Genomic DNA, 11724 nt, shown 5'->3' with positions numbered 1-11724 from the left:
GAACTGCCCCGAGGTACGAAGGACATCTTGATGGATGATTTCCGCAAACTCCGACTGGATGCGAAAGAATTCTTGTCGGAGGTCCGCTTCCTGGATTGCCGACACGCTCGCGGCCCAATCTTGGAGTTTACTCGGTAGCAGAAGTTGATGATGGTCCCGTACGATCGCCCGCATGTGATGGATGGCGTAGTAGGCACCCTTCTGACCGCCAGGCGGCTGCTTGACGTAGCAGAACGTCGTATTGTGGGAGAACACGTGCTTGCCGTACTTACGAATAGGCCTGGTGAAGGTGCCTCCAGATTGGGCGTAGCCGGGGAGAACATCATCAAGAACCTTCTTGACATTTGTGTAGTCTACGTTCGACTGACGGTCCGGGTCGAAATACGTGGCCATGGAATATTTGGGGCTTAGGAGGATGAGCGTGCAACGTGTGTCACTGCAGAAAACACGGAATGTTAAAAGAAAAACGATCGAAAAGTAAGAATTCATATGTTACGGGCCGGTTGAGGGGAGGACTTACTCGGGAAAGTAAGGCACGAGGAAGTTATCCTTATCTTGGTTTGCCAGAATGACGCCTTCGAGGTAAGAACTCGCGACTTGCCGGTCCCCAGCGCTGCCCAAGATCTTGGCACGCATGTAGAAGGGGTCGACTATCACGATGTCCGGGGTCTTGTCGCGAATGATCCGCATCTCCATACTCAGCGAAAATAGCCGAACGAAGGTGTAGTGCAGCGGATGAAGGTTAAACATAGCAAAGATGTCATCAAACCGCAGGACGATCGTACCCCCGATGTCGCCATCCACAAAGCCCTTGCCCTCTAGCACCTTGGCCACGAAAACCGGGTATGCCACATCCTTCTCTCTGAGACGCCGCTTCTCCAAAGAAAGAACACTGTCGTGCAGACTCCGCATAGCACCAGTTGCAGCATTGAGCATATTTGGTGGTAGCATCGCCCTACCCGCCACATGCACCCTCCTCGAGATATCCTGCGGTGAAGGTGGCCCGTCCTGAGCACGGATCGTACTCGGTGCCGGCTGGCTCGCACACTTCTTAGTCTTTCTTTTGTGTGCCTTCTTCTTCTCCTGTAATGGGACCGAGTTCTGCTCACAGACCGCCTTCTTGAGTGTGTTGGGGCTGATAATATTTCGCACCTCGCCTATCTGAGGCTCGGTGAAGTCGGCAGCTGGAGGCGTCTCCTGAGAGCTGAACGCCAGACGGCGCCTGTTGCAACCTGGCTTCTCCGCGGTACGAGCTAGATCGCACACGTCTTTTGTTGGGTTTGGTTCTTGAGAAGGAGGCCCCATGAAGTCGCCATCGTACCCATGCTCGGCAAAGTACTGATCGACGTTGCCTAATGTATCATCGTCGTCGTCGTCGTCGTTCTGATCCTGTGCCATATGCATGTTTGGATCCAGTGGCATAGGGATGTCCGGCACCGTTACGGCGGTCTTGCCATGGGGCCGACTTGGCGCCGGCACGACTGGCGGTGTTGTCTTTGGGGTGGTGTCCCCCGCCCCCAAACGAATCTGGCTCTTCGGCCAAAGCAGGGGCCAGCTCAGGCAGGCGCTGAGGGTCATCACGTCATCATCGTCGGCCCCGACGGGTCGAATCGGAGGTAACAAGTCGTCGCAGCCTGGCAGCACCCGAACCAGTTGAACCCTAAACAAGTTGGGTGGCATCTGGGTACCGTGGAACAAGGGGTTGCCCGGTTGAACGATTTTGCCCTTGGCGACATCGACCAACTCGTTGTTCACGAAGTGGAGGAGAGTGCACGGAACGTCGGCGGCGCCCTGCGAAAACATGTAGGGCATCAGGGATGCCCAGTCAAAGGCAAGGAGATGAAGTCCTCGGCCGAGAGAGGCTTAATTAGTTACCGTGATGATGGCGTCGAGCTCGGCTAATGTCGAGGCACCGCCAACGGCGGGCGTGCAGTTGACGGAGCGGCCGCTTGCTGAAGAGGTGCCGGCCGGCGTACACCCGGGTGCATTAAGCTCCCGTGCCGGCGTCGGAGACACCAATGCCGCCTCCGTCGGAGGCACCAATGGCCCCGCCATCGCATTATGCGAGTTGCTGGCCGTGAAGCTAGGAATCGGGGGCGGCCCCTGTTGGCCGCCCGCAATCCACGCACTCAACCCCGAGATCAAGGTAGGCACAAGGGCGGTGATCGTCGCTCCGAGTCGTTGTTCCACTTGCTCTTGGACAATCTCCGGAATCCGCGCCACCTGTGCCTTGAGTTCTTGAACCTCTCGCGCCTGGCTTTCCGAGCTGGTCTTTTTCTCCTTCCGCACACCAGCGGTATAGTATGACCCCCATTTTGTCGACAAGCCTTTGCCGGCCACACGACCAGCTGACGTCGGCTTACTGAGCTTATCCTTGTTCTTCATTATATTCAACCCCCTATTTAGAGTGGTGTCCCAAGGTTGCTCTGAGTCGACCCCGTGCTACTGCTTTCAGTCGCCTGCGGAAGGAATGTGAACCATTTAGAAATTCGGCTTCATTAATTAGAATGCAACCATATGGAGCTAATTACGCGGGGGTGTATTCCTTACCAGAACAAGCTCAAGCTGCCTGGTCTTCGGATCCGTGGTAAGCTCCTTTGTTTTCGGGTCCTTCTTGTGCCGGGCCCTGACAAAGTTCCTGGTCTGCTTGTCACCGTATTAATCGAAGAGGGGCGGTAGGCCTTGCTCGGCACGGTCCGCCTCCTCCTTGTCCCATATAGGCTCCGCCACTCTGTAACCGCCGGGACCGAGTGTGTGTTCCCCTATGTTCAGCTCCCGCATTTGTTTCCCCCACTCACTTGATTGGGAGCTTGCGGTGCTCGAGCAATTGATCTTGAAGTCGTTGTAGTCATCTTCGGTGATCGAAGGATTTTTCTCCTTGATCTTCTCATAACTCTCACCTTTCTCGATCATTCTCTTCACATTGCTTTTCCAAGTAGACAGGGCCTTGCTCATCTTCGTGAGGGCAGCATTGTTCACTTTATTCCCTTTGAGGCTTGTGTTTTCGAATTCAGCGGGGAACTTGTATCGTTCGTGCAGCTTCGTGAAGAGGAGGTGGCGCAAATTCCCCCGGTCAGGATGCCTCAGGTTCTCGGTGTTGATCGAGACGGTGCTCCGGACAATGCACCCGAGCTGAAGCGAGTACCCCTTGACTATTCATTCAGGAGCCGTTGGATTCCCGTTGGAGTCCACTTCAGTAACTTCCTCCTTGAGGGTGCGGAGCACGATCGGGCGCCGGTCCTTCCGTTGCCTCTTCGGCTGGCTGCTATCTGTGCGTGCGCCGCCATCATCAGTGGTGGCATCCTCGGCGGCACCATCAGTGGTGGCATCAGTGTGGTCATCCTCGGCGGCACCATCCGTGGTCTCAGGATCGGTGGGGAAGGCGGCGGCCTCATACAAGTGAGGTTGTTCCTCCATCTCCTGGGACAGCTCCTAGAATGCCTTGCCGCCCGAACCCCCGGCCTCATCGTTGTGGGCCATGTTTCTCTCTAAATAGAAACAAAGTTTGGTCAAAAAGTTGGTTATTGTCAAGGAACAAGATCATGGTCTCATCATTTAGGGTTTGTCGACACCGAGGCATCCTAAAATCTAAGCTTTTATCATTGAGGGTTTTTCGACGCCAAGGCACCCTAAAAGCCTAACTTTTCATCATTTCGGTTTTTATCGACACCGAGGCACCCTAAAAGCCATGCATTAGTCACAAGTACGCCGGGGCACTTGATCCTACTTAATTAACTACTAAGATACCCCGGCCCATGCATTAGTCACAAGTACCCCATATGTCCTATTTTTAGCAAAGTCATGCTAAAATTCACGGAAAATTTCAGCATGACCTTTGCTGAAAATAGGACATATGGAGTACCCGAATTTGCTGGAACGGAAGTTAATCGACATTCCAGCAAACTCAAGGGCCTCTCGGGTGGACAAGGCAAAAAAGGCCTCCATCACAACATGGAAAATACATTGGCATGTGGACTGGAATGTGGCTTCATTTAACAACAACAGTTTCACACAGAAAACAGAGCTGAATTCATTGAGATATTTGCATTGCTAGCTACATTTCAGTGCCAAATTTCACCAATTTAAGCAAAACTACCGTTTAGCTAGCTACAGTTCAGTGCCATATTTCACTGGATTAAAATAAGCACATACACATAACTGACAGCACACATACACATCACTGATTTAACAAAATTTGCACACAACTCAGTAGCACTTCATCATCATATAAAGTATATTAGCAGCAGTACAAATAAAGAGACATGATCAAAGTACTTCATAATAAACCCAAGCAACTTCATAATAAATCACTAGTCCTACTTATTGATGGTTTCTAAATCATTTATTTGATCGATAACAAATAGCCTTGTCCTGCACAAAATCTTTGTCCTCAGCTGTAAACTGAACTATTGTCAGGTCATGTTGTCAGGTCATGTTGAATGTAAAATAGGACCTTGCTGTGTTTGGGACCAAATTGTTATTTGGCTATTCTAGCTGGCTTTTTTTAGCGAATTGTAACTTGTGTGAAGCTGAAACAAAGTTAACTTACATGCTCCTATATGCTCAGCTGAATTATTATAACATGTCTATCCAGTTTGCAGTTATTCTTACAATGTTATCTTGGCATATTTTGCAGAAAGGTACCAAGAGGGTGCAATTTGTCAGGAACTTGATTAGGGAGGTTGCTGGATTCGCTCCCTATGAGAAACGTATCACTGAGCTTCTTAAGGTTGGAAAGGACAAGCGTGCACTCAAGGTCGCCAAGAGAAAGCTTGGTACTCACAAGAGAGCAAAGAAGAAGAGAGAGGAGATGTCAAGTGTCCTTAGGAAGATGAGGTGTGTAACCACTCTGACTCACCATTTATATTATGAACATTATTTTTCTGACCATGTTCATTAGGTTTTGCTTGATTGAATTACAGATGGTTGTATGATTATAAGAGTCACACCTGTGTGCGGGATGGTCTCAAGTCAAGTTAACAATATCTGCCAAAACCTAAAACAAATGAATCATATGAATAAAAATGATTGATGCAGAATCCAAAATGGCAACTGGCATACATTGCTAGCAAAGTACTATTTCAATTGATCAGAGTTTTGAGTTGGCTCTGTGGCAAAACAATGTTAAGCATGCTTTATAAGCACGCTTTCAGCACTAATTTAAGCTGTTGCCAACTTCTGCAGAACTTAAACTTGGCTTGCTGACTAAATAATACTACCTCCGATCTATAATAAGTGTCGCAGTTTTGAACTAACCCCGGTTCAAAACTGCAATACTTATTTTGGATCGGAGGGAATACTACGTTAAGTTGCCTTCTGCTATTTGATCTCACAACTTTTTCTTCCAAGTACTGAATTTGACTTGTATCATTTGTAAGAATTGTGGACTCTTCATTCCAGCCCCAAATATCTACTGTGTATCATATTTTTGCTTATGTCACACATTATCTTTATTGGTTAAGCTAAGGAACTCTCCCAAAAAAAAAAAAAAATAGTGCCCATCAGGACCAAAACAATTAAAGCCAGTCAAAAGGATTAGTAGAAATCAAGGCCCTCGCCTGACATGCATCTAGTCGAGGGCATTGGTCGCACGCTCAATTGAAATAGTACTTTGCTAGCAATGTATGTCAAGTTAACAATCGAAGTGCATACAGAAAACACAGAATTAATGCAGAATCCAAAATGCAAAGTGTTCTTTAGGTTTTTCTTTTTTCTGACCATGTTCATGTCTTCTACTTTCAGGCAAAAATAGTTGCAATTCTGTTTTGCTGCAACAGTTGGTATATAAATGACTAAAATGTTCTCACGTGATATGCAGGTCTGCTGGTGGTGGTGGTGCTGGTGACAAGAAGAAATAGAGATGGGGCTCACGGGGGATGCGAGGGGGAGAGGGGGAGAGGAGGAGGGGGAGCTCACGGGGGCGACGAGGTCCGGGTGGTGGTGTGGGTGCTCCGGCGACGGTGGTGTGGACGGAGCGGCGTCCGGGCCACCGAAGACGAGGGCGGCGGGGCGATGGCGAGTCGGACTGGCCACCGGAGTCGGCCGGGCGAGGTCAATGGCGAGCGCCCCCTCTTCCTCCTCCTTCTCCGTGGGGAAAGCGGCGGGGCGGCGGCGGCGGGAGAGGAGAGGGCGGCGTCGCGGCGTCTCACGGCGTCGGGGCGGCGTCGAGGCGGCGGGGCAGCGGCGTCGGGAGAGGAGAGGAGAGGGGAAGGGGATCGAGGGCGAGGGCGAGAAGGGGATCGAGGGCCGGGGAGGAAAAATATGGATGGGGGCACAATACTAATGGCGCACCACCCCCCGGTGCGCCATAAGTATATCCACACTAATGGCGCACCTCACCCTGGTGCGCCATTAGTATTTTTTTTGATTTCTGCTCGAGCCAACAGGTTATCTCCCACCTGACCTGATCCATACCAAGTCCCCTCTACTAGCTCGACTGGTCAGCAGACAGTTCTCACACCAGGAGGTCCTGGGTACGATTCCCAGGCTCCACAATTTTTTTATGCATTTAAAATGCTGTTTTATACTTATTTATGTTTAAATATGTTCAAACTTGTTTAAATCATAACAGTAATATTTTTTTTATAAGACAGTAATAATTTTTTTAAAATATCATCAAACAGTAATGCCGGTGGAGCGGGGGAGGGTGCGCGGGGTCCGGGGGGTCGGCGGCGGCGGTTGAGTAGGGGAGGGGTGCGGGGGTCAGCGGCGGCGGTTGAGTAGGGGAATCGAGGGTGCGGGGGGTCGGCGGCGGCGGCCGGTGGACTGGGGGGTGCTCGGCAGCGAGGGGGACCGGATCTGGCGAGGTGGGATAGCGATCGAGATGGAGGGAGATCGAGATCGAGTGTCCATGAAATTTAAAAATATTCATGATAGTTCAAAAAGTGCCCATGAAATACAATCGAGAAATGAAGGCTACGGTTTAAATACAATCAATCTTAGCTAGCTATCTGTTCACAATCTTCTTGCCCTTCTTTTTCGCAAATGGAGTTCTTCTGTGGAACGAACGTCCTTTAGGTAGGGTGGTCCTGCTTCTTCTTGTGTTGTATGCTGCTACTTCATCATCGTCGTCATGTTCGATCCTCGGGTCGCCGTACTTGTCGAAGTCTTGCTCATTGGCTACTCCATCCATTCCGATGATCTTCCTTTTGCCTGTCCTCACGACAACACGACTGGGCTTTGGCGGGTCGGTAATGAAGAAGCATTGGTCCACTTGGGAAGCCAGTACCCATGGCTCATTTTTCGCGGTGACGTTTGCGCCCGTGGTCTTGGATTTGGCTTCGGGTATAACCATGGTGGTGAAATATGTTCAAACTTGTTTAAATCATAACAGTAATATTTTTTTTATAAGACAGTAATAATTTTTTTAAAAATATCATCAAACAGTAATGCCGGTGGAGCGGGGGAGGGTGCGCGGGGTCCGGGGGGTCGGCGGCGGCGGTTGAGTAGGGGAGGGGTGCGGGGGGTCGGCGGCGGCGGTTGGGTAGGGGAATCGAGGGTGCGGGGGGTCGGCGGCGGCGGCCGGTGGACTGGGGGGTGCTCGGCGGCGAGGGGGGCCGGATCTGGCAAGGTGGGATAGCGATCGAGATGGAGGGGAATCGAGATCGAGTGTCCATGAAATTTAAAAATATTCATGATAGTTCAAAAAGTACCCATGAAATACAATCGAGAAATGAAGGCTACGGTTTAAATACAATCGATCTTAGCTAGCTATCTGTTCACAATCTTCTTGCCCTTCTTTTTCGCAAATGGAGTTCTTCTGTGGAACGGACGTCCTTTAGGTAGGGTGGTCCTGCTTCTTCTTGCGGTGTATGCTGCTACTTCATCATCGTCGTCATGTTCGATCCTCGGGTCGCCGTACTTGTCGAAGTCTTGCTCATTGGCTACTCCATCCATTCCGATGATCTTCCTTTTGCCTCTCCTCACGACAACACGACTGGGCTTTGGCGGGTCGGTAATGAAGAAGCATTGGTCCACTTGGGAAGCCAGTACCCATGGCTCATTTTTCGCGGTGACGTTTGCGCCCGCGGTCTTGGATTTGGCTTCGGGTATAACCATGGTGGTGAAATACCGGTCTTCTTTTATGACGTTCTTGGCCCATCTGACACGGAACATCGGGACCTTCTCTCCAGCGTGCCTGTTGACGGGCAGACCAACGGGGTTCTCGATGCCTAGATAATTCGTGCAGTAGGAGATGCACTCTTCGGTCAGAAAGCCCCTGGCTATGCTTCCTCCTGGACGTGACATGTTGCGAACGTATCCTTTGATGACACCATTCATCCTTTCGAACGGCATCATGCTGTGCAGGAACGTCGGCCCGAGTTGGATGATATCCTCCACTATATGGACCAGCAGATGCACCATAACGTCGAAGAATGCGGGCGGGAAGTACATCTCAAGCTCGCATAGTATCACCACGATCTCTTCCTGTAGCCTTCTGAGTTGCCTCACGCCAATCGACTTCCGAGAGATGACGTCGAAGAAGTTGCATAGGCCAAATAGCGTTTCACGGACGTGCGCGTCAATGATCCCACGGATTGCAACTGGAAGTATCTGCGTCATCAGCACGTGACAGTCGTGAGACTTCATCCCGCTGAACTTCTGCTTCGCTGGGTCTAGGTATCTGCTTATCTTCCCCGCGTAACCGTAAGGAAGTTTTACTCCTAGGAGGCAGGTGAAAAACTGCTCGATCTCCTCCTGACTTAGAGTGAAGCACGCGGGAGGGTAGTCATTTCCGGTCTTCTTGGCCTTTTTGCCTTTGCGACGACTTTCTGTGTCCTGCTTCGCCTCATCATCATCATCATCATCATCATCATCATCATCATCATCATCATCATATATAGCGTGAAGCTCCTGCCTGATGCCCATTGATTTCAAGTCTGCCCTTGCTTTCGGCCCATCTTTGGTCCTCTCTGGCATGTTGAGCAGGGTACCAAGCAGACTCTCGCACACGTTCTTCGTGATATGCATGACATCAAGGCTGTGAGGCACACGGTGGATCTTCCAGTACGGCAAGTCCCAGAAAACAGACCTCGTTTTCCATACCTTCAGCAGCGGCTCTGGCGCCTTTCGCTTCTTTCCCGGCTCTGGCGCCTTTTGCTTCTTTCCCGGCAGTGGGCAGTCTTTCCAATTTTTTAACAGCTTGTCTATTTCCTCGCCGCTCCTCGTACACGGGCGTTTTCGGGGTTCGGTTTCACCATCGAACAGATCCTTGCGTTTCCTCCACGGGTCATCGTCGCGAAGCCACCTTCGATGTCCCATGAACACGGTTTTCGAAGACCCGGGATCTCTATCTAGCTGGCGATACGTTGTGTCATCCATGCACCTTACGCATCCAGAAAATCCGTGGACTACCTGCCCCGCAAGATATCCGTAACCGAGATAGTCGTGCACCGTCGTGAGCAGTGCGGCTCTCATAGGGAAATATTCTTTCTCTGCGGCGTCCCACGTATTGGCTGGCGTTTTCCACAGCGTGTCAAGCTCCTCTTTCAGCAGCCCCAGATACAAATTGATGTCGTTCCCTGGTTGTTTCGGCCCTTCAATTAGCATACTCATGTGAATGTACTTCCTCTTCATGCACAACCAGGGGGAAGGTTGTACATCCACACAAACACAGGCCAGGTGCTATGTGTGCTTCTCTGGCTGCCAAACGGATTGACTCCATCGGTGCTCGCGCCCAGCAGGATGTTCCTTGGATCGTTCCCAAATTCTGGGTATTCGAAGTTCAATGCTTGCCACTGGCTCGCATCCTTAGGGTGACTCAGCATCTTGTCTTTTTTATCTATCTCCGGATCATTTGCGTCATCTTCTCGCTTCTTCTCCTCCCTATCCGCGTGCCAACGTAGGAGCTTTGCTACCTTAGGATCCGCGAAATACCGCTGCAGACGAGGAGTGATCGGAAAGTACCACACCACTTTTCGAGGAGCTTTCTTCCTCTTCTTGTATCGAGTGACACCGCACACCGGACATATTGTAGACTCCGCGTGCTCGTCCCGATAAATGATGCAATTGTTCATGCACACATGGTATTTCACGTGCGGTAAATCCAGAGGACACACGATTTTCTTCGCCTCCTCCAAACTGGTCGGGCACTTGTTCCCCTTGGGAAGACGTTCGTGCCAGAATGACATGTTCTCGTCGAAGCATGCGTCGGTCATTTTGTGTTTTACCTTCATCTCCAGGGCCATGAGCGTTACTTTCAGGCGGGTATCCTCGGGCCTGCATCCTTCATACAATGGAGTAACCGCGTCTAACTCAAGTTGATCCATCTTGGCTTTCTCTCGGGCGGCAGCTCTTGCGTTATCCGTCTGCTTGAGAAGCAGCTCTTGAATATGAGGGTCCTGCACCCAGCCCATCGATGGTCCAGCGTCGTCTGCTCCGCCGGCATCATCATCTTCATGATCATGCCCGTCGCCTGCTCCGGCATCTTCCTCATCATCATGTCCTGCATCTTCTACATGATGACTGTGTACAGCATCACAGTCGTGATCATCTCCTGGGGATTCTTCGTCTTCTCGCCCGCCCGAGCCGCGGTGGTTGTCTTGCTGCCCTTCCTCATTTCTTGCCCGGCCCGCATGGACGACTTCGTAGTCATCTTCATCACCTTGCCACCGATAGCCATCCATGAAACCACACAACAGCAGGTGGTCCCGCACCTGCCCGGAATCCGGGTCCGCAATAAGGCTCTTCAGCTTGCATCTTCGACACGGACATCTTATCTCCATCTCGTTCTTTTGAAGCATCTCGGCCTTCGCGGACCTCAAAAACCTATTCACGATGCCTTCGGTCATCGTGCGGACCATGGTCGCCTGCGGGGTAGAGCAAAACGATATTTTAGAACCAAACAAAAATTTGGCATGACCTTCCCTAAAAATAGGACCAAAAAGAATGCTTAATGCCAAAATTCTCGCCGAAACGGAAATGAATCAACATTCCGGTAAAATATTGGCAACTATCGCATATCAAATACCGGTACACCTCCAAACACAAACACATATGCAACACCACAAACATATGCAACACCACGAACATACATAGATCTAGCTAGGCCGTAAAAAGTGCATGTGCACATTGTTGTAAGGAGAACAACCTAAATATAGCTTCCCCCCTTACTTACCTATTAAAACAAGGTAATTTAACCACTTAATTTGAATGAATCTATGGTGGAAATGAGGTGAAAAAGAGGAGGCACCCGAGACAAGGAGGAGGTGGAGAGAATGAAGTGGGGAGAAAGTGAGTGTGTGGGTAGGAGAGGCTGTCCCAAATATCTTGTTGCTGCCCACTTACTAATGGCGCACCTCTTGCATGGTGCGCCATTAGTACTTACAACTACTAATGGCGCACTTGGGCAGGATGCGCCATTAGTATGTTTGGATAGGCGCACTAGTTCAAAAAAAAATCCTATACTAATGGCGCACCCACTGCCTGGTGCGCCATTAGTAGTTACAACTACTAATGGCGCACTTGGGCAGGATGCGCCATTAGTATGTTTGTGTCAGGACCCCGACTCAATGCCACATCGATCTAGCATGTAACACCTCATATCACTTTGCGGCCTCACGCACGGTATTCCCACGGGTGTCGCCTTACCTTTGCCCGGGACCGTTTGCGCCTTTTGGCACACGTATATGACAGTGTCGCTAGCATCCATATGATAAGGAGCCCGGGCTGACATGGCTAGTCGTAAACCCAAAGCGGCACAGACTTACAGGGACAGGCATCCAT

At 50.6% G+C, this 11724-nt stretch overlaps 1 protein-coding gene across 1 annotated transcript; it reads left to right on the top strand.

Moving 5' to 3' along the window:
• Positions 1-4567: 4567 nt before the first annotated feature.
• On the top strand, positions 4568-5867 carry LOC123160966 (60S ribosomal protein L36-2-like). Its single transcript, XM_044578814.1, has 2 exons — positions 4568-4836; positions 5819-5867. The coding sequence occupies exons 1-2, from the start codon at positions 4583-4585 to the stop codon at positions 5856-5858; spliced, it is 294 nt and encodes a 97-aa protein (XP_044434749.1). The 5' UTR covers positions 4568-4582; the 3' UTR covers positions 5859-5867.
• Positions 5868-11724: the final 5857 nt, after the last annotated feature.

Source organism: Triticum aestivum, chromosome 7B (assembly GCF_018294505.1).
Source record: "Triticum aestivum cultivar Chinese Spring chromosome 7B, IWGSC CS RefSeq v2.1, whole genome shotgun sequence".
Taxonomy (NCBI): Eukaryota; Viridiplantae; Streptophyta; class Magnoliopsida; order Poales; family Poaceae; genus Triticum; species Triticum aestivum.
This window is presented reverse-complemented; position numbering and strand designations above follow the sequence as displayed.